This window comes from Thalassophryne amazonica, chromosome 2, assembly GCF_902500255.1.
Source record: "Thalassophryne amazonica chromosome 2, fThaAma1.1, whole genome shotgun sequence".
NCBI classification, from domain to species: domain Eukaryota; kingdom Metazoa; phylum Chordata; class Actinopteri; order Batrachoidiformes; family Batrachoididae; genus Thalassophryne; species Thalassophryne amazonica.
The window spans coordinates 102,351,961-102,379,034 of NC_047104.1; the positions used below are offsets into that span (position 1 = coordinate 102,351,961).

Sequence of the window (27,074 nt, forward strand, 5' to 3'; positions counted from 1 at the left end):
TACAAAGACAAAGATTATATGCTTGAGCTGATTCATATAAAAAGCAACATTTTCAGTGGTTATTTTCTTGCAACAATGAGTATTTCTACCAAATATCAAAACGGAATAGTAGCCCTTTGAATAATCTAGTAACAAGTACTCACAGAAAAAAAACATACAGTGACATCAATCATTTGTATTTAATTTGAGGTTTCTAATCTTTTATTTTCTCTCTCTCTCTCTGTTTTAGAATACTTAATAAATTGACCCCTGAAAAGTTTGACAAGCTGTGCTTTGATCTCCTGAATGTGGGTGTTGATTCCAAGCACATCTTAAAAGGAGTCATCCTGCTGGCAAGTATTGTGCTATGTGCTTCCCTTTATTGTGTAACCTATTTAATTACACTTAATTGAGAATTTTTCTTCCTGTCTGTTTAGCTTGTTGACAAAGCCCTTGAAGAGCCGAAGTACAGCCAATTATATGCTCAGCTGTGTTTGCGCTTATCACGGGATGCACCAAATTTTGAAGACTTGTCAGTAGAAAGTCAAGGAAAAACAAAGGCAGAACACAGTAAGCTTTTTATGTGTAGGTTATTTAGGAGCATTTCACGTCACTGCTAAATATTAGGCACTTTGTCACGTGGATTTTAAATTCAATTCCACTGTTTACAGACCTTCAGAAGGCTCCTGATTTCCAAGCTTCAGGATGAGTTTGAGAACCGTGCCAGAAATGTTGAAAGTGTGTGAATTGCATTTTAATTTTTTTCCCCCATGATTGTCATATATATATATATATATATATATATATATATATATATATATATATATATATATATATATATATATATATATATATATATATATATATATATATTTGAATTTTGTTTTATTCCACCCCTATAGCCTTTGACAAACGTGGCAGTCCACTCACCGCTGAAGAAGAGGAGCAACACACTGTTGCCAAGATCAAGATGTTGGGCAACATCAAATTCATTGGGGAACTTGGCAAACTCAATCTTATCCACGAATCTATCCTTCATAAGTGCATCAAAACAGTAAGTTGTGTTGTCAGGATAAGCCAGTCCCTCCAGAAATTGGTGATCCTAGGATTTCACCAGTTAATTCAACCAACATTTCTATGTACATACAAGTATATCTATCTGTCTCTCTCAAAATCTATATGTACGAGGTCTGTGAGAAAAGTTTCGGACCTTTTTATTTTTTTCAAAAACTATATGGATTTGAATCACGTGCGATTACATCAGACAGCTTGAACCCTCGTGGGCATGCAAGAGTTTTTTTTCACGCCTGTCGGTTACATCATTCGCCTGTGGGCAGGCTTTGAGTGAGGAGTGGTCCACCCCTCCCGTCGGAATTCCTTTGTCTAACAACTTGCTGAGAGACTGGCGCTTTGCTTTATGAAAAAATTTTTTCAGAACCTGTGAGGCAGATCGAAGTGGACACCATTCGAGAAATTCAGCTGGTTTTCGGTGAAAATTTTAACGGCTGAGAGATTATGGAGTGTTACTGTCACTTTAACGACTTCCCATGAGCAGGACGTTGCGCTGCGCTCTGAGGCGCCGTCGTCAGCCTGTTTTGAGTTGAAAAACCTCCAAATTTAAGCCTCTGTTGACCCAGGACGTCGTGGAGAGAACAGAACTTTCAGAAGAGCTCGGGATCAGCAGTTTATCCGGACATTCCACTGTTAAAGGAGATTTGTAATGAAAGACGTGCGGACGGATTGGTGCGTCGGCAGGCAGCCGGCGCAGCGCACCGCCACAGGAAAAACAACTCTGTTGGAAGCCTTAAGGACAAGTTGGAACATGTCCAGCTGTTAAACAATTTCTCAGATACTCACTCTACTGAAAGCCATCAAAAGCCGCCTGGTTTTTACAAATGGTTATCAACACGGAGGTGTTTTTCCTGTGGCGGCGCGCCACGCCGGCTGCCTGCTGATGCGCCAATCCGTCCGCACGTCTTTCATTACAAACTTTGACTTTTTTCTTCTTTTTTTTTTGTGTCATCTGTATATTTCCACTGCCCTGATTTGCAACCAGCTGATCAGTTTGTTTACTGTTGTGGTGAGGTGTGGTTAGTGTGATATTCATGCCGTAAATGTAGCTGTTTACCATTCTTACCAGGTAATGGAGGTGATACTGATGACGCAAAGAGGAATAATGGGGATGTGTGAATTGTACTGTGTACTCCTGGGGATGGGCACCAAAATCCGACATTAAACAGGCCCTGGTGCTAAATTATTAAAGACCAGAGTATCAATTAAAACATGCCCCTTAACATTACTGCTTTCGGGACTGAAAACATTAAGGAAATAAATTTAGAACTCTCTCTCTCTCTCATATGGTGCCTGGTATGCAGCGCTGAAGGCAGTCTTTCTTGTCTCCTCACTTTCAGTTTGTGTGTGTGTATGCATTTGTCAGTGTGTTTGGGTAACTGTGGGCATAGGTGTCAACCTGACTCCAAAAATGGCAAAAAGGGTGCAGGTTTCTTAGTAACCACCAGCTCCACCGAGTGATTTCATTGAACTCATCCCGTCTGCGGTTAATCAGTAAAATCACCAGGTGGAGTTGGTGGTTACAAAGAAGCCTACACCCTCTTTGCCGTTTTTGGAGTCACGTTGTCACCTATGTGTGGGCAGAGTGCCTCTGAACCAACTGGTTTGGCTCTCTCTCACTCAGTGTGCACATGTACATGTTTGTCTGTGTCCGTGACTGTGCTGTGTGAGAGAGAATGGCTGGTCTTTTATTTTGTCTTTTCAAACATACAAAAGGAAGGCAAAAGATCAGCCATTCTTTCTCATGTGTGCACAGAATGAGGGCAGCTAGAATTAAACCCTCAAATGTGTGGTTACATGTAAGTATTTGTTAAATATGTAGAAAATAAAGCATTAATTCTTTCACTTCAATAAGTGACTAAGAATACTGCTGCAGTACTGCTAACAGTAATAGTACTGTTAAAATTTGAACTAATCCCTAGTTACTCCTAAGATTGCAGACTTTCATGACAAACACAAGATGTACAGCCAAGTAAATTACAAATGAGATAAGATGGCCAAGTACACTGAAGCTGATGTGGAATTGAACTTGCTACTAAAGTACAGGCAGATGAGGGTTATTGTAATTCTTGCTTTCTCTTTTAAGCTTTTGGAAAAGAAGAATAGAGTCCAACTTGATGAGACTGTGGAGGATTTGGAATGCCTCTGTGAGATAATGAAAACAGTAGGCTCTAAGCTTGATCATGACAAGGCTAAGGTAAATGTGTTTGAAAAAGATATTCGTCTTGAGCAAGTGTTCTTTGTTCCACACATGCTGACTAGTTCTTCCATTTCTCCTTCCAGTCTTTAATGGATCAGTACTTTTGCCGCATGAACTCCTTGGCAAATAACAAAGAGTTGCCTTCAAGGATTCGGTTCTTGCTGCAGAACATAGTAGAGCTGCGACAGAATGGCTGGGTAGCTCGTGAGGCTTTTGTTGACAGTAGGCCAAAGACAATCAACCAAGTTCATCAGGATGCAGCAAAGGTTTGCCTCGTCAACTCAAACTGTATTTCTAAAGCACATTTAAAATGACAGCAGTCGACCAAAGTGCTGTACAAAAGTACATTGAAACATTTTGGGATAGAGAGCTCATCTCCTTGTAGGCTCTGTACATATCATATCAGTTGATGGAGAGAGCAAAAAGTAGTTTAATTGTATGACTATAGACTACAACTATGGATCTTTGTCCTGCTTTACCCTCATGTTCCCTCTGGAAATCACCTGTGCTGGCAGGATTTAGGAGTATTCATTCCACGTTCAGTTGATGGAATGAAGATGGACTTCTTGACAGACAGTTCTTTCCTTCCAGTAAGGAACAAGTTTGACCGGGAAATATTTGGAGGGTTGGCTGACATGTTTGGACAAATACCTGGTAAGTGATACATTTTCTTTATAATTTAAAAATAAAGAATTTTCCATAAATGAATAATGAACTCAGAAGTGTGACTCAGTTTTACTCCTTCATTAATTCAGTGTGTTAAATCTTTTTAATGCTGCAGTGCTACTTTTTTATTTCATCTTTTTGCTGGTAGGAAGTGAAATAGGTACTGGTCCAGGAGTCATTCAGGATCACTACTCCCCCACCATGGGACATCACTACTCTCCCCCGATGGGACGTCACCGCTCCAGCCCACTCTTCAATGGTGATTCATACCAATTTGAAGTGGGGCACAAACCTTTCATGAAATCAAGCCAGGTACATGCCGTCTATCTGTTCAGTATTTCGCACACTGGAACTAGAGTTGTCATTTGGGCTGTCATAACAACTGCATCATTTTTTTTTTTTTTTTTTTATAGGGGCAGAAGTCTCCAGTTTTCAATCAGAAACAGCATCACTCAAAGTCTAGGGATGCAAGTCCACGATTCATAAAAAAGGGGAGGCTCAGCCCTGATGAGGTATAACTTATATTAATTTTAGGTTTTGAAAATTTGGGTTTTGCTGAAAACATGTTGTTCTTGCACCTGTCTAACCACAGAATGGAGGTGCCGAGGGCAAACTATTAGTTCAAGTGGACGTTCTTGACTTTAATTAGGTTTTTTTTTTCTCTGGTTCAGTCTTTTCTGTGTTGTTGACCTTCTGAAAAGTGTGTGTGTGTTTTTTTTTTTTTTTTTTTTTTTTTTTTAATCAGTATAATTAAGATTTTCTTTCTCCCCCCTCTCATCCATTAATTTATGTGTAGTCTTCTGGGCCTTTTGTTGTTCCTAAGCTCAAATATAACTCTATGGGCATAACACTAGGAAACAGTATGTGACCTTTTGCCCTCTTAAAATAAGGTTAACCATCTTTGAATTTGTCCTAAGAATGTTTCCTGTAAATTTGGAGACCCTGGCAGTAATAGAACTGGACTTATGCTGAGCATAGACGGATGCAAGCAAGAGATTCACAATACACAATGGCCATATTTTGGCCTAGAGTAAAAATGCATTTTTTTTTTTTTCAAGAAAGTGCCAGACATCTAATTTGACCAAACTTAGATTTTTTTCTGAGCATTAAGTTCCTTTGGTTTTCCAGCTGAGGGATGACTTGTTTCACTGACAGTGACACCACTTAGAAATCCATAAATCCACTTTAACAGCAACAGCATGAATGTTCTCAGTTATCCAGAGAGAAGAGATCTAAAAGTTGGCTCGACCAAGAAGTTCTTGTTTGGTCTTCAATGGGTTTCACCACTCCTGTATGTAAAGTATCAGATTATTTTTAATATGGGAGTCAGTGACTTATTTCTTGGTTGTGCTGTTCTTGACAAATGAAGTGGGCGAAAGCTGGGGAGAAAACCCATCATTGGTTTTTGGGGCAGGAGGTGATGTTAGGCATGGGCCAGTATGAGATTTGGATGGTATAACTGTGGGAAAAAATACTGCGGTTTCACGGTATTATGTATAGCCTTTAAAATGTGCTTTAACAACATTATGGCTATTTGCATATGAAGTGCACGTGATTCAGACACACTAATTGCCACAGTGTCTACTGCTACAAGCACTATGCCACTGATAACTTTAGAGAAAATACCAAAATAATAGTCACTCTCTTAGACATGTAGCATCTGCCCCCGTGAGAACATGACTTACTTGCTTCGGGAGAAATGTGGCTGGAATAAGATCTGGAACTCCAGATGTTCAATATTGGCCCAGCTTCACCGATAAAGTGCTTGGAATAAATGTATTTGTCCTTCTTGACATCTTTGTGGGAGAAATTTCATCGACAAGTACGGCTCGAGTCCCACCGCTTGTACAGTGGTTCAAGGATGGGATAAAGTATATTCTTTGCGGGTATCTTGATTCACTCCGCGTCCGACACAGGCCATAGCTACGGTGCTTTGTTGCCACCGTTTTGGCTTGAAGGGCTATTCCGCAGAAAATAAAATGAAAAAGCCGAATTGTCCTTTACCCGGAGCGAAAAGTTCAGTGTAGGCTTCGCTCCTTTAGCCATGATGCAGAGCTAGCTAACGTTAGCTGCCTGTTTGTAAACGGAGACCGAGGTGCACACCAGGGGAAAGGGCGAATTATCATAACCCTCTCATACGTAGGGACGGTTATCACGGAAAATTTTAGTGGTGTTTGATACCGTGGCTTTTCATACCGCAGTATTACCGTCGAAACCTGTTATCGGCCCATGTCTAGAGTGTTATAACAATCTTAAGCCCCTGGTCACAACCGAATAATGAGCTACATAACCTGTTTGTTTTGGGGGGGGTACGAGTCGAGTTTACTCCACAAACGTGGGAGAATAGTGTCTCTTAGAGGCAGAATATTCGGCTAACGAGGCTTATCTGAGTGTGGCGCTAATTTCAAGAAGTTCAAAATTTAGCAAAAACAGCGTGGGCAGTTTGTGTACGGAGTACTACGAGGATGTTAAGGCATGTTAGTGGTGGGTATTGGGGCTGTTAGAGGCCCATTATCTGAGTACCTGGTGGCTATGAGGACACGGACAGGCTATTTTGGCTCCGCACTTTGTCATGACAATGCCGAATGCTTTGTGCGCTGGACGCTGTATATAAAATAATTAGTTTGTAGCAGGTTAATCATTTTCTGTCAGTTGGCTGTTGAAAGCACCTCTAATCACTTCAGGAAGCACAATGGACCCATTTCATATGGAGCTCCCCCCCCCCCCCTTCTCTCTCGTGCACTGCATGAGGTGGAGAGCATATTTGGAACAGCTTCAAAGGTAATTATTTGTAATGTTTATATCAGGGATGAGAATTCTCAGACTCTTTCTGGACCATTTCTGAGATCAGCATAAATCCATTGAGAAAATTGGGGGGTGCGGGGCTAGCCGTGCTTGTTAAACCTTTCCTCATGCACGGGAACCCCATTGCTGTAACTGCAAGCTAAAATGCGCTATATCATTGGTTACTTTTTCTGCAACAGCAAACTTTCAGCAAATCAGAATCTCTGTAATATCTGAAGTCACTGGAAGTACCCGGACGTGGACATTTTAAGTTTCTGGAAGTTTGCTCTGTCGAGCTGCGTCTGTAACATGACAAAATTACCGAGCAAGAGGACAAAGACCGCATTAAAGACATCGAAAGGTTTAAGTGGAAATTGTTTGGAGCGGGAGGTGGACATGAACTGGACAAAGGAAGACTGTGAATTTGTCCACAAGGTTGAGCTCCCCAGTAAAGCCCTCTGCACGCTATGTTCGGATTTTATCAACAAAACCTTTAAGAACACTGCAAGAGGAAGAAACGTCATCAAATTAATATAAACTGACCTAATCTGCCCAGGTTCAGAGTGCAGACGAGGCACGAGTCCCAAAGCCCACAGCACGTGTACCAGTAGCAACATCTAGTGCTCAGGTCCGTGTCAGTAATTCTATTCATGCAATTAATGTTTACAATCACTGAATTTGATTTTTTTTTTTTTTTTTTTTTAAGTGTGGTGCAGGTATTTATACTGTGCACATACTGAAGTGAAATTCAGTGCTCAAAACCAGCATTGGTATACCGATTTTCATCAAAATTCTGTTTCCGTGTTCCATTTATTTCGCACGAACACACTTTTTCTGAAAATGTGACACAAACCCTTCTTTGTGGTGTATAACAGCAGCTGGCCTCCTTATTGTTGCATTACTTGCCACCGGCCTGTACCAATATTTAAAAAGCCAACACTTCACCCACACCACCCCACCACCCCCCCCCACCCCCCCCCCACCCCTAAATAAAATACTTCCTGCAGAAACTTCTTTCAGGCCTAAAGGGCCTTTCACATTGAATACTTCAGGCCAATCTGTCATCGCTTCCCAATCTGTCGGATGCATTTTGAAAGCGTCTGACGCATCTAAAAAGCAACGCGTCTCATTGAAAATAATGCTTTTTAGACCGATTTTTGACGCGTCTGACATATTCAGTGTGAAAGGCCCTTTACAATTGACTTCCTTCAGTTTTTACTCTTTAATAGATAAACCGATATATTTGCCTGCATGCTGAAATCGGCCCTGCATCAATTTATTTTGGTGAATTTCATAGACTGCGGTACAGCTGGAGCACAGGATGTGTGCTTTTTAATGATACTATACTGTATACAGTGTATGTGCCTGTGGGGTTTTCCTGCTGACTGATATAAGTAGTTGGGGTGCAAACTCACATGGTGTGATTTAGAATTATTATGGGGCAGTAACTTGTAAGCATACATCTTACATGTAAATATTAACAGTCACTGTTTTATACCACAAATGTTTTAATCTCTTTAAATGATGTACACATACTTCCATGAAGTTCTAGTGTATTTCAGAGCTTATTGCAGGATAAGGAAAGACACTTAAAGAATAGTTTTGACAAGTTCAGTGACATCTGTCCAATGCTATGGCATTTATAGTAAGTACATATGCTACAGCACGAGGCAGGTATCACTGAAAGGTCTACACCGCCTGAGTCTTTTATTACAGTCAAGTTTCCACATACCCCAACATACAAATATATAAAATGGAAATTCATGAAATTAGGTCTCTCTAGTGGCCTCTAAAATTCTCAAAACCTGTGGGCCCCCACCAGGGGCACTGCCCCTAGACCCTGCTTGGGGCCTACAGTGGCACCCGGTTCCCCGCCGATTTTCAGAGGTATTTTATTTTGTTTTTTCTTTGCCCATTGTCATCCATGTTATATTGTAATGACTTGGTAAAACAGTTGCATGTTCATTCCTTCTGATGAGCAGCTTTTAAAGTATGTTTATGATTTTAACATCTCGTTATAATCAAACGATGAGCTGCGCTGTGGGTGCTGATGCACTCGCGCAGTGTGTTTTTTGATTGTTTGCACAATGTTCATATACGTGGCTCATTATTCAAATCACTGAAATTTCTGACAAATCCATATGCAGCTCATTATTCGTGGCTTTACTCTTTAAAACTAAAGCCATCAGTTGCTTGAGTGGTGAAATGTCCTCACACTGAACAAGAAAGTCACTGCTTTTTAACAGGTTGTCAATTTATAGTTAACAGCAACAAATTTCAAATACTATAGAATACCTGAAGGCAGCTCGGATTTACAATGTGTTGTCTGTAGATCAGTCTGAGGCCAGCACAGACCTTCAACATGAATAAAAATCAAGTGCCAAAGCAGCAGCCACAGATGACACGGATGAGTACTCAGAGTACACAAGCCCCTCAGCTAGGACAGGTAAGGCCTTTTTTTAAAAACAGACTAGATCAATTGTATAACTGTCACAGTAGAAGAAACACTGGTTAATTCTTTCTTTAAATTCAACAGTTTGGACTTAAAGCAAATATAGTTCCAATTCAAGAAAAACCTTCCCGATCCAACAAAAAGGCACCTCCTACAAAGGAAGATCTGCTGAAAATGACTGTAAGTTGCCTGCACTCTGTGCTGTCATGCTAAAGAGGTAATAAATCAAGAAAAAATCCATTTGACAAGCCTTTCCTTTTTAGGAGAACATAGTGGCAGATTTCCTCAAGGAGAACAACGTGGATGAGGCAGTACGTGGTGTAAAGCAGATGAAGACTCCCAAGCACCTTTTGTCTGAGATACTTGTTAAGATTGTGGCATGTACCCTTGATTGTCCTGCTGAGGATAAGAAACATGCAGGCACCCTGATCCACGCACTGTGCAGAGAGGGCCTCTTCACTGGTGAAGATCTAATCCAGGTCAGCATGCTCTAGGACTAAAGTGTGTTCAACTCATTTGAAAAAGTTTTACTTGGAATTCAAAAGTTTCCTGTTGTACTTGGTTGTCTGTAGCCCTCTAATTTTTGACTGACAGATTTTCTGTGGGGAAGTGGTTTTTGTAACCATCATTCAGTCTAGTTTATAAATGCAGCTTCTCCTCAGTAATAACTGTTCTATCTTCTGATAGGCCATTTTGAGTATCCTGGAGCATGGCCCTAATGCTGAGGAAGAAATCTCACCGGTGAAGTCTTACCTGGCGCAAGTTGCTGCTCAGGCTGTCTCTGAAGAAGTGGTCAGCATAGCAGATTTGGCACATCCACTGGAGAATGGTGCTCATTTCCCCTTGTTCCTAATTAGCCTGCAGGAGGTAGTCAAGCTGAAAGACTGTGATTGGCTGAGCAAGGAGTTCCAACAGAGCAAGGTCAACATGCAGAAGATGCTACCTGGTATGGCGACAGCTGGACTACATTCATACCTAATATTTAGCTTGCATTGAAAAAAAATACATCTCCAGCCTTGCATAGTGTCTTAATAGTCTTTAATCCTGGATAAGTGGGAAATTCTGTACAAATATGCAGCTGGTGCATCACAACTGTGAGCTGATCGATTGGCTAAAACAGCTGTGTTGGAGTTGTTCTGTTAGTGGTGTAGCTATCAGTGTCTGGCTGCTGGTCACTCAGTTTGTTCTTGCAGAGATGAGCCAAAATAAGGACAAAATGCTTGAGATCTTGGAGAGCCAAGATCTGAGTTTTTTGTTCCCACTGATGAAAGTCGAGAAGCAGCTGTTGAAGCAGATCAAAGTAGATCCATCCCCACAGTCCATCTGCAAGTGGATCAGGGACAACATTTCTCCAAAACTCCACACCGACAAGGGCTTCATCAACCTCCTCATGACCAGGTAGAGAAGTGAACCGTTTAATTTCATGATTGTCACGTCTATCCTCAAACTGCACGTTGCTCTTCACGCATTTCACATGGATCTCGTCTTGTCAGTCTCTTGCAGTACATTACTGAGGAGATCAGTGTTCATGAAGAGCAGCTTGCAACACCAACTAAGGAGCAGCTAGAAGAGGAGAAGCAGCTGCTGCTGGCTGTAAAGCCGGTCCTGCAGACCTTCCTGCACAATCGCACCAACCTGCAGTTCAGCGCCTTATATGCCTTACAGGTCCACTGCAATACCAAAGGATTCCCCAAAGGTTTGTGCACGTGTGCAGCTGCTGGAGCCTGTATCTGTTCTGCAGAATTGATGAATTTTGGTACAGAATCGTTCTGAATGATTTGTTCATCTGCAGGCATGTTGCTGCGTTACTTCATGCACCTGTATGACATGGAAATAATTGAAGAAGAAGCCTTTCTTTTGTGGAAGGAAGACATCACCCAAGAGTTCCCAGGAAAGGGGAAAGCTTTATTTCAGGTAATATACATATTTGCTGTCACGTTAAGACTAGTAGCTTGTCTCTGCAGGGTTGGTTTTTGGGGGTGTGTTTTGTGCGTAGTGTATAATGGAGGTTTTTTTTTTTTTTTTTTTTTTCTTTTGTGTGTGCAGGTGAACCAGTGGTTGACATGGTTGGAGACCGCAGAAGAAGAGTCTGAAGATGAGGATTATTGAGGAACATATCAAAGCTTTGTAAAACATTGACACTTGTTGCACTTTGTGCCTTGGGTGGTTTGAACTTCATCCCTTGGACAGTTAAATTTTCTAACCACTGTTACACAATCAAAATGTTTTTCTAGTGACCACTTTTAGTATGTTTTTGAATGCACTGATCAAATTAGATTTTTTTTTTTATGTGGTGTTTTTGACATTTCATCTACTATACTAAATGTTTTGACAGTAGGTAGTATTTTGTCCATAAAGTTGAAGCTTGATCTCCCCCCACTTTTCTGCAGTGCTCACATTGTACGTTTGAAAACCATTTCCTCTGTCAGATCAGTTCTGCGTGTGCCAACTTCAGCCACCTGCAGCTCCAGACATGACGTTGCCTTCTGAACGTAAAGGAATTATAGCTGCTACGTACAATCTTGTTTAGTCGGAGTTTACAGACAAATGACTAAATATATTTTAATGGGATTTATTACACCTGGAGTTTTTTAACTTAACTATTTAATCGTCTTTCAAATCCACTGTACATCATGGGTTTTTGCAATAGAAAAGCATTGATTTGCTAATTTACATGTTGCAGTTGTTGGATGGAAAAATTTTGAAAGAATCGTTTTCTTGTTTAAAAATGAACCAGTTTGCAGATGTCTGGATCAGTGAAGCGTGCTTCATTGTGTGCATAAAACTTTGTGCCATGTTTAAATGAAAGTTAGTGGCCTTTAATATATCTATTCATATATGAGTACCTCTTGTATCATGGGCTGTACTTGAATGTTTTGAGGTTTGTTTGTAGGTTTTATTTTTTAATCTTTTTACATGGTTGTGCATTAGTGCATATTCTGTATAGCAGTATCACTGTAATGCCTAGTCATTTGAAGACTATTACTGTGCAACTACAGATTGCCCGTCAATAAAGTTTAAATTAATTCTTAATCCTGGATATTTTCCTTTATTTGAGATATGCATATTTTTCAAAGCTTGGGTTACAAAAATCTGTTTTCAAGTGTGATTCATGCAGTTTGGCCATGTATTTTAAAATGTAATTATTTACTGTTTGTCTTTAAAAGTTTAGTGAACCATTGCCTCAAGTTGTGCACTGTGACTCCTGGGTGATACTTGGAGTGCCTCATTTTTATCACCCACTGGCTGAAGGCCCAAAGGGGGTCTGTCGTGGCAATTTCTCTCTCATTCAGTTCACTAAATCAGCTCTTCACACATTTTTAGTAGGAATTTTGTGAAACTTGGTAGCAAGTCCATGTTATAGGTTGGTAAATTCCATCTACCACAAACAATATATTATGTGTATTACCAGAGTTATGGCCCTTGATTAAGAAAACTAGACTCTCGTCAGTTTCATGAGTGCATGCCTGCATTCTGAAATAAACTTGCACATTTTAGTAGGAATTTTGGGAAACTTGGTCCAATTCCTTGTTATAGTTGGTAATATGCATATTTTACAAGACTGACACATTTTGGCAGAGTTATGGCTCATAACTAACAAACCTAGACACTGCCAGTTTCATGAGTTGGTGTCTGCATTCTGAAATCTATCTCATACCTTGAAATGTTAGAATGTAGATTCAACAGTTTGTCATTGTCAAGGAAACAACAAAATTACATTTAAAGCAATTCATACAATCAGTAACTTGTGCAAAAATAGTGTGATGTAAACAGTACAGTATGTAGGCGCATATTGCTGTGATGGATTTGGTGGAAAATAGTGACTGCAGTTGATAAACAATATACAGTAAGCATTTTCTTTGATTTAAAGAAAGCATTTGACAGTTAATCATGGAATACTATTATCTAAATTGCAGCAATATGGAATCAGAGGTCTTGCATATGATTGGATTAATATTTACATGGTAGATTTCAGTATGTTCACTTTAACAATACCGATTCTGAACTCCGGGAAATTGCATGCGGTGTGCCGCAGGGATCAATCAATCAATCAATTTTTTTATATAGCGCCAAATCACAACAAACAGTTGCCCCAAGGCACTCTACATTGTAAGGCAAGGCCACACAACAATTATGTAAAACCCCAACGGTCAAAACGACCCCCTGTGAGCAAGCACTTGGCTACAGTGGGAAGGAAAAACTCCCTTTTAACAGGAAGAAACCTCCAGCAGAACCAGGCTCAGGGAGGCGCAGTCTTCTGCTGGGACTGGTTGGGGCTGAGGGAGAGAACCAAGAAAAAGACATGCTGTGGAAGGGAGCAGAGATCGATCACTAATGATTAAATGCAGAGTGGTGCATACAGAGCAAAAAGAGAAAGAAACAGTGCATCATGGGAACCCCCCAGCAGTCTACGTCTATAGCAGCATAACTAAGGGATGGTTCAGGGTCACCTGATCCAGCCCTAACTATAAGCTTTAGCAAAAAGGAAAGTTTTAAGCCTAATCTTAAAAGTAGAGAGGGTGTCTGTCTCCCTGATCTGAATTGGGAGCTGGTTCCACAGGAGAGGAGCCTGAAAGCTGAAGGCTCTGCCTCCCATTCTACTCTTACAAACCCTAGGAACTACAAGTAAGCCTGCAGTCTGAGAGCGAAGCGCTCTATTGGGGTGATATGGTACTACGAGGTCCCTAAGATAAGATGGGACCTGATTATTCAAAACCTTATAAGTAAGAAGAAGAATTTTAAATTCTATTCTAGAATTAACAGGAAGCCAATGAAGAGAGGCCAATATGGGTGAGATATGCTCTCTCCTTCTAGTCCCCGTCAGTACTCTAGCTGCAGCATTTTGAATTAACTGAAGGCTTTTTAGGGAACTTTTAGGACAACCTGATAATAATGAATTATAATAGTCCAGCCTAGAGGAAATAAATGCATGAATTAGTTTTTCAGCATCACTCTGAGACAAGACCTTTCTGATTTTAGAGATATTGCGTAAATGCAAAAAAGCAGTCCTACATATTTGTTTAATATGCGCTTTGAATGACATATCCTGATCAAAAATGACTCCAAGATTTCTCACAGTATTACTAGAGGTCAGGGTAATGCCATCCAGAGTAAGGATCTGGTTAGACACCATGTTTCTAAGATTTGTGGGGCCAAGTACAATAACTTCAGTTTTATCTGAGTTTAAAAGCAGGAAATTAGAGGTCATCCATGTCTTTATGTCTGTAAGACAATCCTGCAGTTTAGCTAATTGGTGTGTGTCCTCTGGCTTCATGGATAGATAAAGCTGGGTATCATCTGCGTAACAATGAAAATTTAAGCAATACCGTCTAATAATACTGCCTAAGGGAAGCATGTATAAAGTAAATAAAATTGGTCCTAGCACAGAACCTTGTGGAACTCCATAATTAACTTTAGTCTGTGAAGAAGATTCCCCATTTACATGAACAAATTGTAATCTATTAGACAAATATGATTCAAACCACCGCAGCGCAGTGCCTTTAATACCTATGGCATGCTCTAATCTCTGTAATAAAATTTTATGGTCAACAGTATCAAAAGCAGCACTGAGGTCTAACAACAAGCACAGAGATGAGTCCACTGTCCGAGGCCATAAGAAGATCATTTGTAACCTTCACTAATGCTGTTTCTGTACTATGATGAATTCTAAAACCTGACTGAAACTCTTCAAATAGACCATTCCTCTGCAGATGATCAGTTAGCTGTTTTACAACTACCCTTTCAAGAATTTTTGAGAGAAAAGGAAGGTTGGAGATTGGCCTATAATTAGCTAAGATAGCTGGGTCAAGTGATGGCTTTTTAAGTAATGGTTTAATTACTGCCACCTTAAAAGCCTGTGGTACATAGCCAACTAACAAAGATAGATTGATCATATTTAAGATCGAAGCATTAAATAATGGTAGGGCTTCCTTGAGCAGCCTGGTAGGAATGGGGTCTAATAAACATGTTGATGGTTTGGATGAAGTAACTAATGAGAATAACTCAGACAGAACAATCGGAGAGAAAGAGTCTAACCAAATACCGGCATCACTGAAAGCAGCCAAAGATAACGATACGTCTTTGGGATGGTTATGAGTAATTTTTTCTCTAATAGTTAAAATTTTGTTAGCAAAGAAAGTCAAAGTCAGATCAGTATTGGGTCCATTGTTATTTTTACTGTATATTAATGATATAAGCTGGGTGTCTAGATCAGAGGTGTGTCCTCTTTGCTGATGACACAACTGTTTTGCAGTGGTGATAATGTCGAACAGCTTCTGGACATGGTGGAGAACGAATTGGGAAAGTTCAAGGCTTGGTTTGATGCTAATAAATTGTCACTCCACCTTGGGAAAACTAAATGTATTATATTTGGAAATAAACAATTACCTAAATTTAAAAATTTGACTATAAACAATACGGAAATTGAGGTAGTAACAGAGAATAAATTCCTTGGTGTTATAACTGCCAATAAACTAAGTTGGAAAGTACATATAAACTATATTAAATCAAAAATGTCCAAATCTATTGCCATCTTGTATAAAGCCAAAGACACACTATCGGGAAGGGTTAGTTACTTTATACCATTCATTAATAGCACCATACAGTACATGACATATTGCATTGAGTTGTGGGGAAATTCTTATAAATCAAACACTAATCAAATATTCCTTCTACAAAAACGAGCCATACGTATCATCTGCAATAAACACTTTCGTGAACCAACTCATTCCCTATTTATTTCTTTGAAGGTATTAAAATTTAGAGATATGGTGGAGTACATTACAGATTTTGTTTAAAGCAAAAAAACCAAGCCTTGCCGAGACATGTCCAGAGGCTGTTCGAAATGAGGGATTCTGAGTATAGTTTACGTGGCTGTGTATTATTCAAGAAACCATTAATTCGCACTAATGTAAAAGGTTTTTGTGTATCCGTGATAGGGGTGAAGATATGGAATGACTCTCCTATTGAGATCAAAACGTGTGGTACTCTGGCATGTTTTAAGCGACTCTGCAAAAAAGTAATTGTTTCAAAATATTGTAGTGGGATCGTCGTGAAGTGACTGTGTCAAGTATGTAATGTTTGCTTGTGTGTAAGTATGTATGCTTAGGTATATGTGGGTATGTCCTGACTGGGAAGTATATGTGATGGTATATGTATTGTACAAGTATTTGTGTGTGTGTGTGTGTATATATATATATATATATATATATATATATATATATATATATATATATATATATATATATATATATATATATGTTTGCATACGTGTGTGTGTGAGAATCTAATTAGTAGTGGGTGTATTTATTGATTTCGTGGAATAAGGGGTGGGTCTTGATAAGTTATGCTTCTACCCACCCCCTTTCGGTCACATGGGTTTTGATTTTGGTCAGTTTTGGATTATTGTATTTTGTTTTCTGTTTTGCTGTATTGTTGTTTTGTTTTGTGTTTGTAAATATTATATTTCTTTTTTATTCAACCATGTGTGTCGAAATAAATAATTCAGTTCAACTGACATGGCAGGGAGGGAGAATAGATTAACTGTTATCATAGATTATCACTTTACCAGGGCGTTGCTAGGCCGGTATCATAGATTTATGTCGAAGGTATCTGGCTATACCCGCCCGCTGTGTGTAAACAAATGTCATAGCGTGCGCGCAGCCCAAGAACTGTCTGCAGAGGGGCAAAAAAACAAACTGTCCGCAGAGGAAAAGTAAAAGGCGAGAAGTGTGTTTTGGTCCCAATATGGATATTCCGGATGGTTTTCTCATGGATAGTACGACAATGAATAGCAGCTGAAGCAGCCAGCTTGATGAGGACGCACTGCTGAATTTGAACAGCAGCACGCGCGCCAGGCGACAATGCAGAAGTTAAGTGAGCCAACTTTTTATGTACGCGTTACGTGTTGTGTATCTCGGTAAAAAGTGATGATAATGCAAATAACATGCTGTTGTCGTGCGGTATGCATTTTTCTGAGTCCCTCCGTCCATCCCGGATCGGATGGACGGAGGGATTAGCTTTTCAGATAACTTTGAAAACATATTATTGCATGTGGTTATTTCACAGTTATTGTACATCCTGACAGCAGCAGGGATGAACAACCTGCGGTATCGTTCCTCCCTATCGTTCCTTATCCGGATCAATTTGATTTATAAATCAAGACCATAGGTCAAAATTGCTTTATTTTCCAAGGCCTCTGCCTCACTGGGAGGGGATTGCTGTATGCTGTTAAAGAATAATGACTTGTATTTTGTTGTTGTTTGTGTGGCAATCTGGTGTGCGGTAGAGTTGAACATAACACAGCTTCACTGCTGCAAAGTACATAGCAAACAGGAGCTTCTAGCAGTGGGCAGGGTGCACAACGACAGAAGTGGTGTTGAAACTCAATTTTGAAAGTTATCGGTTAGCTGTAGCTTCCGATAAATTTTTGGGTAGTTTATCAGTTTAGCTTATAAAAGATAACTTTTCAGTTAGCTGATTAGCTGTTATCAAAGCTAATTTTTTGGTTAGCTGTGCCCACCACTGATGCAGACTCTCAAAAAATGGACTAATCATAAAGGCTTTATCTGGAAAGACTGGCAAAAGGTTTCGTACACAGTACAGTCAGGGAAGGTGGAAGTAACAAGCAGATGTGAGGCAGAGGCATGGTCCAAAAAACAAGCAGGGTTCAGAGACATGGTGAGGCAACGTACAGAGGCAAAGGCAAAAAACAAGAAGTCAAAAAGCAAGTCAGGGTCAACACACAGGCAGGCAGTAGTAGGCGAAACAAGGTTGTGGAAAGGCTGGACCGTGAACATTAGAGCAACGAACTGGCAGACAACAATGGACAAGCAGCGTTTAAATACACTGGTGGTAATTAGGGAAATTTAGACACAGGTGTGGAGAACATTCAGAAAGGGGGTGTGGTCAGATGAATCAAAGATGAGGGAAGACAGGAGCAAGAGAGTGCAGTCAGACAAAGTGGGACAGAATTACAATGAAGATGAGGGAAGCTGGTGCAAGATAGTGCAGTAAAACAAAGACAGAATCCCATAGTAATACACATAAATTCAAAACCCAACACATGAAAAGAACAACAATCAAACCAGGAACCAAATGTAAAAACTGAAAACATGAACAAGAAGATGGAAGGCTAAGACTAAAGATCTTATTTGCTATTCTGATTTTTTTAATGGGGTACTTTTGCATCTCCCCTGTCCCAGACACACACACACCTACCTCATATTTTTTCTTTTGATGCCAGCAGGAAGGTTCTCCACAGATTCTGGCCCGGGGAGCTGTCATCCTCTGTGGGATGTCGGTCTCCTTTTTAATTGTCATTGTGAATTATAGGGTGTGGGTCCTGTCCTCACAACTGTCCACGGTGCAGAACCAACCTGAAAGCAGGAAAACAATTACATTTATTGATTACAGCACCAAGTTAAAACATAAGTCACCTCAAGGGGCTACACAGCAGCAGGTCTAGACTTTATCAACACCAGGAAACACACTGACAACAACACAAAGTGCTTCACAAAAAACAGTTAAAAATAAAATTCATATTTAATCACCATGGTTTCTTTTGCTGACATTGAACGCTTGTGTTCAGCAGCTCAATAATTTTCTTTTTAATAATTTTTTCGCCTACTCCTGCTGTTTTGTGCTGAAAATATGAAAACTTATGACCAAGCAGCTTTGAGTTTTTGTTTAAAATAACCGATAGCTTTGAACAGCTAAAAAACACGTTTGGTCCAAAACAGTGTGATGTCTGGTACCGATTGCTGCAGTTATTTCAATTTAATTTAATGTTGATGTCGCGGTCTATGAAGGACAAGGCTAATTAATGAAGATGGTGAAGCTAATGAACAGTCAGTATTTATCAAATTTTACACATTATTTAAAAGCACAAATTCATCTTCCAAAAAAAGGATTAAAACATATTTCCTGTTTTATGTAAAAAGAATACATGTTACAATCAAAATATATCCATTAAAAACATGACACATTTAAACATGGATAAATGTGACAAACAAATAAAAAAATAATAATCACTGAAAGCACTTTAAAATCTTCTGGGGTGATAGAATTTTGAATTCATGAATTCTTCAAAAATGTAAACAACATATGCTTGATTGAAAATGAGTCTTAAATGATTTCATTTCCGTTTAATTGGCATATTTGACTCATACATATTTAGGTGTATCAATATTATTTTTGTGTTATTTTAGACATCTGTCACAAACTGTGGGCATGAAAACCAAATTAGGAACAACTGGAACAGCCATGCAGTTTGAATTAAACAGGATTTACATCCAAATCAGATGACCTGGACAGGAAATAAACCACCTTTTGTGGGTGTTTCGACGTTTTTAATGGTCAAAAAGCTGTTTGACAAGCGATATTCATCATAATTTCAACTGTCAAGCTTAATATTTGCACATCTTTTGCTGTCAGTAAACACCTGGTGTGGAACCTTAAACGCCCACTAGACGTCACCACATCATATTATTTTCAAACAATAAACCCATTGATAAAGTCATTGTTTCAAATAGTGTGTCTATTGTTTTATGAAGCTGTTGGTTAATTTAACGGCACTGACTGCAAACAGATTGTCACAGTAGAAATGTCAATTTTTTTTTCAGAAAGGGACCATTTTATATATTCTATACTCATTCCATTTTTTCATTTTCTAACACCAGTTCAGGGTCGAGGGGAGGTGGAGCCTTCTTGCTGTGAGGCAGCAGTGCTAACCACTAAGTCACCTCGTCTAAGAACATATAAAGTAAACTGTTGGACAAACAGAAAAACGTTTCAAAATATTTGAATAGTTAAGAAGATCAACCCAGAGAAGGATTTACAATAAAGACGTGGAACTTCTGAACAGTACATTCATTTATTCACTAAATATTTGGTTGGGGCTCCTTTTGCATGAATGAGTGCATTTAGTGCAGCGCAGAGACGATCAGCCTGTGGCGCTGCTGAGGTCTTATGGACACCCAGGTTTCATCTCTGTTCTTGGGTCTGGTGTCTCTCATCCTCCACCTGATAATATCTCCTAGATTCTCCCTGAGGTTCAGCTCAGGGGAGCTGGCTCGTCAATCTAGTACAGTATGGGTTGCCGTCACAGCTGGACTGATAGTATTGCACACCGGGCATTTGCCCGCTGGCCTGATGGCCTACTGGCCTAAGGATTTTTTTTTTTTTTTTTTTTTTTTTTTACGAAGTAAAGCGAGCTGTGGGTTTTTCATCCGCGTTTTTTTTTTTTTTTTTTTTTTTTTGTAGCAGCTACGACTCGTCGTCACCTCTTAAAGCGCGGTGATAACAGCACACCTGCACTGAGCTTTACAAAGACATTTTTATGCTTTTTTCCTCCTTTATTTAGAGCTGAGCTGAGCTGCTCTGTATCTGCACATTAAAACAGCTGATCCTCCGCGACGCGTCAACAACACTATTTTCCACTCAAATGCACCTAAACTCTCTTTCTGAGGACCACATCATGAGAAAACGCAATAAAACTTTCTGACCTGTAAATCTGGTCATGTTTTCTGCATAAATAAATGTTATCAATCAATCAATCAACTTTTTTCTTATATAACGCCAAATCACAACAAACAGTTGCCCCAAGGCGCTCCATATTGTAAGGCAAGGCCATACAATAATTATGATAAACCCCAACGGTGAAAACGACCCCCTATGAGCAAGCACTTGGCAACAGTGGGAAGGAAAAACTCCCTTTTAACAGGAAGAAACCTCCAGCAGAACCAGGCTCAGGGAGGGGCAGTCTTCTGCTGAGACTGGTTGGGGCTGAGGGAAAAAACCAGGAAAAAGACATGCCGTGAAGGGGGGCAGAGATCGATCACTAATGATTAAATGCAGAGTGATGCATACGGAGCAAAAAGAGAAAGAAACAGTGCATCATGGGAACCCCCCACAATCTACGTCTAAAGCAGCATAACCAAGGGATGGTCCAGGGTCACCCGATCCAGCCCTAACTATAAGCCTTAGCGAAAAGGAAAGTTTTAAGCCTAATCTTAAAAGTAGAGAGGGTATCTGTCTCCCTGATCTGAATTGGGAGCTGGTTCCACAGGAGAGGAGCCTGAAAGCTGAAGGCTCTGCCTCCCATTCTACTCTTACAAACCCTAGGAACTACAAGTAAGCCCGCAGTCTGAGAGCGAAGCGCTCTAATGGGGTAATATGGTACTACGAGGTCCCTAAGATAAGATGGGACCTGATTATTCAAAACCTTATAAGTAAGAAGAAGAATTTTAAATTCTATTCTAGAATTAACAGGAAGCCAATGAAGAGAGGCCAACACGGGTGAGATATGCTCTCTCCTGCTAGTCCCCGTCAGTACTCTAGCTGCAGCATTCTGAACCAACTGAAGGCTTTTTAGGGAACTTTTAGGACAACCTGATAATAATGAATTACAATAGTCCAGCCTAGAGGAAATAAATGCATGAATTAGTTTTTCAGCATCACTCTGAGACAAGACCTTTCTGATTTTAGAGATATTGCGTAAATGCAAAAAGGCAGTCCTACATATTTGTTTAATATGCGCTTTGAATGACATATCCTGATCAAAAATGACTCCAAGATTTCTCACAGTATTACTAGAGATCAGGGAAATGCCATCCAGAGTAACGATCTGGTTAGACACCATGCTTCTAAGATTTGTGGGGCCAAGTACAATAACCTCAGTTTTATCTGAGTTTAAAAGCAGGAAATTAGAGGTCATCCATGTCTTTATGTCTGTAAGACAATCCTGCAGTTTAGCTAATTGGTGTGTATCCTCAGGCTTCATGGATAGATAAAGCTGGGTATCATCTGCGTAACAATGAAAATTTAAGCAATACCGTCTAATAATACTGCCTAAGGGAAGCATGTATAAAGTGAATAAAATTGGTCCTAGCACAGAACCTTGTGGAACTCCATAATTAACTTTAGTCTGTGAAGAAGATTCCCCATTTACATGAACAAACTGTAATCTATTAGACAAATATGATTCAAACCACCGCAGCGCAGTGCCTTTAATACCTATGACATGCTCTAATCTCTGTAATAAAATTTTATGGTCAACAGTATCAAAAGCAGCACTGAGGTCCAACAGAACAAGCACAGAGATAAGTCCACTGTCCGAAGCCATAAGAAGATCATTTGTAACCTTCACTAATGCTGTTTCTGTACTATGATGAATTCTAAAACCTGACTGAAACTCTTCAAATAGACCATTCCTCTGCAGGTGATCAGTTAACTGTTTTACAACTACCCTCTCAAGAATCTTCGAGAGAAAAGGAAGGTTGGAAATTGGCCTATAATTAGCAAAGATAGCTGGATCAAGTGATGGCTTTTTAAGTAATGGTTTAATTACTGCCACCTTAAAGGCCTGTGGTACATAACCAACTAACAAAGATAGATTGATCATATTTAAGATTGAAGCATTAAATAATGGTAGGACTTCCTTGAGCAGCCTGGCAGGAATGGGGTCCAATAAACATGCCGATGGTTTGGACGAAGCAACCAATGAAAATAACTCAGACAGAACAACCGGAGAGAAAGAGTCTAACCAAATACCGGCATCACTGAAAGCAGCCAAAGATAACGATACATCTTTGGGATGGTTATGAGTAATTTTTTCTCTAATAGTCAAAATTTTGTTAGCAAAGAAAGTCATGAAGTCATTACTAGTTAAAGTTAATGGAATACTCAGCTCAATAGAGCTCTGACTCTTTGTCAGCCTAGCTACAGTGCTGAAAAGAAACCTGAGGTTATTCTTATTTTCTTCAATTAGTGATGAGTAGAAAGATGTCCTAGCTTTACGGAGGGCTTTTTTATAGAGCAACAAACTCTTTTTCCAGGCTAAGTGAAGATCTTCTAAGTTAGTGAGACGCCATTTCCTCTCCAACTTACGGGTTATCTGCTTTAAGCTACGAGTTTGTGAGTTATACCACGGAGTCAGACACTTCTGATTTAAAGCTCTCTTTTTCAGAGGAGCTACAGCATCCAAAGTTGTCTTCAAAGAGGATGTAAAACTATTGACGAGATACTCTAACTCCCTTACAGAGTTTAGGTAGCTACTCTGCTCTGTGTTGGTATATGACATTAGAGAACATAACGAAGGAATCATATCCTTAAACCTAGTTACAGCGCTTTCTGAAAGACTTCTAGTGTAATGAAACTTATTCCCCACTGCAGGGTAGTCCATCAGGGTAAATGTAAATGTTATTAAAAAATGATCAGACAGAAGGGAGTTTTCAGGGAATACTGTTAAATCTTCTATTCCCATACCATAAGTCAGAACAAGATCTAAGATATGATTAAAGTGGTGGGTGGACTCATTTACTTTTTGAGCAAAGCCGATAGAGTCCAATAATAGACCAAATGCAGTGCTGAGGCTGTCATTCTCAGCATCTGTGTGGATATTAAAATCGCCCACTATAATTATCTTATCTGAGCTAAGCACTAAGTCAGACAAAAGGTCTGAAAATTCACAGAGAAACTCACAGTAACGACCAGGTGGACGATAGATAATAACAAATAAAACTGGTTTTTGGGACTTCCAATTTGGATGGACAAGACTAAGAGACAAGCTTTCAAATGAATTAAAGCTCTGTCTAGGTTTTTGATTAATTAATAAGCTGGAATGGAAGATTGCTGCTATCCATTCTTTGTGCTCAAACGCCAAAGCAGGGGCGAATCCAGATGGAATGGGGGCGTGGGGGCAAGGATGTCCCCCCTTCACAACACCCCTAGATTAAAGGTTCAGTTTTGAAGCCTTTTTTTTTAACTACAACTACCACTTAAAATAATAATAATTTCGACAAGTAAAGTGTTTAGAGAAAATTTAAATGTTAGAAAAATGTTAGAAAGAATTTAATAGTTACATTTATTAACAATGTAGGTTAGAAATTACAAGTTTTACTGTTACAGTGCTGTCAACAGTTAAATATGAGGTCAAGAAAGAGGTCTTTATTATACTTTTTATAAAACAAGTATACGAGGTCTATTAGAAAAGTATCCAACCTTATTATTTTTTTCAAAAACCATATGGATTTGAATCACGTGTGATTACATCAGACATGCTTGAACCCTCGTGGGCATGCGAGAGTTTTTTCACGCCTGTCGGTTACATCATTCGCCTGTGGGCAGTCTTTGAGTGAGGAGTCGTCCACCCACTCGTCGATTTTTTTCATTGTTTAGGAATGGCTCAGAGACTGTTGCTTTGTTTGATAAAAATTTTTTCAAAACTGTAAGGCACAACTGAGTGGACACCATTCAATAAATTCAGCTGGTTTTCGGTAAAAATTTTAACGGCTGATGAGAGATTTTGGTCTGGTAGTGTCGCTTTAAGGACGGTCCACGGCGCCTGACGGCGATCTGCGCTTCGAGGCGGCAGCGTCTCGCCGTTTCAAGTTGAAAACTTCCACATTTCAGGCTCTGTTGACGCAGTAAGTCGTCAGAGAACAGAGAACTTTCAGAAGAAGTCGGCATGAGGAGTTTATTCGGACATTCCATTGTTAACGGTCATTTTGTAATGAAAGAACGTGCGGGCAGAGTCGCATGTCGGGCTGGACCCGACCGCGGGGGGTCGCGGCAGGAAAAACACCTCCGTTGGAAATCTTAACGGGCAAGTTGGAACATGCCCAAGCTGTTAAACAATTTCTCAGTTACTCACTTGTTGAAAGCCATTAAAAGCCGCCTGAATTCTACAAATGGTTTTCAACACGGAGGTGTTTTTCCTGTCGCGGCGCACACAGATTTGCCGAGTCGTCACGGAAACGACTCGGCGAATTTGCGCGTACGTCTTTCATTAAAAAAATGTCCTTAAACAGTGGAATGTCCGCATAAATTCCTCATGCCGGCCTCTTCTGAATCTTCTCTGTTCTCTCACGATGTCCTGGGTGAATTAAGCCTTAAATTAGGATGTTTTCAGCTCGAAACAGGCCGACGACAGCGCCTGGAAGCGCTGCAGGACGTCCCGCTCCGTGGGAAGTCCTTACACCGACAGAAACACCCCATAATCTCTCATCAGCCGTTAAACTTTTCACAGAAAACCAGCTTAATTTCTCGAATAGTGTCCACTCGGATATTCCTCACAGGTCCAGAAAAAATTTTGATAAAGCAACGCGCGCCGTCTCGAGCAGCGTGTGAAACAAAGGAATTCAGCCGAGAGGGCGGGACCACATCTCACTCAAGGCCTGCCCACAGGGAAATGACGTCACCGACACGCGTGAAAAAACTCACGCATGCGCACGAGGGTTCAAGCATGATTGGTGTAATCGCATGTCATTCAAATCCATATAGTTAAAAAAATAAATAAAAGGGTCGGTTTATTATCTAAGAGACCTCGTATATTTTTACTGAAGTCAAGAAAGGGTGACTATAAAGTGAGGCGGGGACCACTACGGCCATGACGGTAAGTGAAGGATAACTTCAGCTATTAACTGATGAACAGCAACCTAACTTGTTCATAAATCAGACATCTGTGTGTGAGAGAGACATTCTGATCTTCTGGTCCAAAGTAAAGTGCTGTCTAACTGGGTCACTCAGATATGAATTAAGGTTGGATATTATTTTCGTTCGTGCTAACTCTGCCAGTCATGTAACCTAGCCTAGCAATGTAACCTGTGCAAATGGTGTGCATGGCTAGCTACCATGCTGTCGCCGCCAGGGTTGTTTCTTTATTCTTTATTTTATTTGTGTGACGGTCGTGCGTTGGTCATATGAAGTATGCTGTTTTGCACAGTCTGCTGGTGCTGGTGGCGTGGTATAATGGCATCCCTGTCTAAAATGTATTTTCCCAAGTCCTGGCATAATTTCACATATCTAACATTTACTTTAATTGAGAGTCTTCTCTAGTTGACTACGAACACAAATTGGTAATAAAAGAACTCCTTGATGTTACTTGTAGCTTGTAGTGAGATAGACAACTGTCTCCATCTTGTGGCCTTTTGTGTATTGCAGTTTCAATGTTCCACCTTTGTATCCAGTCATTGGTCCAGTCATCTAGTCATTTCTTGCTTTATATGATGAATTGTACACACAAGTAATGATATATTATTTATAGTATAGCCTACAGCTATTTCTATAACAATTGTTTATATAATTTCTATTTCTAAATTTAAGTAACAAGGCTGAATGAAATGACGGCTTATTATGTCTAAAAGTAATGTGACCTACGTGTCCAATAGATTGTACTTTTGATAAGCCTAAGGATAACTGTATTTCGAGGAGAACTCTTCATAATGCTTGCGTATAGTGTTAAAATGTATGTGTCTCCTGGTGCACATTGATCGGGTGTAAGGGACCAAAAAAAAAAAAACACACTTGTCACAGCAGGCTTATTTTTTTTCCCCTTCGATACCATGGTGGTGGACCTGGTCTTCGGTTATAAAATGCCTGGCCTGAAAAAATTTCCCCAGTCCAGCCCTGGTTGCCGTGGAGCCACGTCACTTCCGGCAAAGTGGCCAATCCGAAGGCAAGAATTCGTACCTTCGTGACTGGCCACCCGATGAAAATCATAGACATACATAGATGCCTCATGGACTGCAGCAGCCTATTGGAGCTGACGTATCATCCGGCCGCCATGTTGGATGGGTCCCTGTTGCGCCCCCAGTGCATTTATTTGTAGTGAGGAAGGTGTTTCCCCAACTACAACCCCAATTCCAATGAAGTGGAGACATTGTGTAAAATGTAAATAAAAACAGAATACAATGATTTGCAAATCCTCTTCAACCTATATTCAATCGAATACACCACAAAGACAAGATATTTAATGTTCAAACTGATAAACTTTATTGTTTTAGTGCAAATATTTGCTCAGTTTGAAATGGATGCCTGCAACACATTTAAAAAAAACTGGGACAGTGGTATGTTTACCACTGTGTTACATCACCTTTCCTTCTAACAACACTCAGTAAGCATTTGGGAACTGAGGACACTAAT

The 27,074-nt window shown here is 39.9% G+C and overlaps 1 protein-coding gene across 1 annotated transcript; it reads left to right on the plus strand.

Moving 5' to 3' along the window:
- Nucleotides 1–411: 411 nt before the first annotated feature.
- eif4g2a (eukaryotic translation initiation factor 4, gamma 2a) lies at nucleotides 412–12,185 on the plus strand. Its single transcript, XM_034190795.1, has 16 exons — nucleotides 412–549; nucleotides 651–717; nucleotides 882–1,033; nucleotides 3,137–3,247; nucleotides 3,334–3,516; nucleotides 3,766–3,904; nucleotides 4,065–4,228; nucleotides 4,330–4,428; nucleotides 9,033–9,146; nucleotides 9,237–9,332; nucleotides 9,416–9,631; nucleotides 9,840–10,098; nucleotides 10,346–10,550; nucleotides 10,646–10,848; nucleotides 10,945–11,066; nucleotides 11,199–12,185. Exons 3-16 carry the CDS (start codon nucleotides 950–952, stop codon nucleotides 11,259–11,261), a joined length of 2,058 nt encoding a protein of 685 aa, XP_034046686.1. The 5' UTR covers nucleotides 412–549; nucleotides 651–717; nucleotides 882–949; the 3' UTR covers nucleotides 11,262–12,185.
- The last annotated feature ends 14,889 nt before the right edge of the window (nucleotides 12,186–27,074 follow it).

What these genes read in the sequence shown, in the direction of transcription:
- eif4g2a (XM_034190795.1), top strand. Translation starts at nt 950, where the DNA reads ATGTTGGGCAACATCAAATTCATTGGGGAACTTGGCAAACTCAATCTT. An exon ending in CTTTCATGAAATCAAGCCAG is followed by an intron (nt 4,229 to 4,329) that starts GTACATGCCGTC and finishes TTTTTTTTATAG; the next exon opens with GGGCAGAAGTCTCCAGTTTT. An exon ending in ATCAACCTCCTCATGACCAG is followed by an intron (nt 10,551 to 10,645) that starts GTAGAGAAGTGA and finishes TCGTCTTGTCAG; the next exon opens with TCTCTTGCAGTACATTACTG.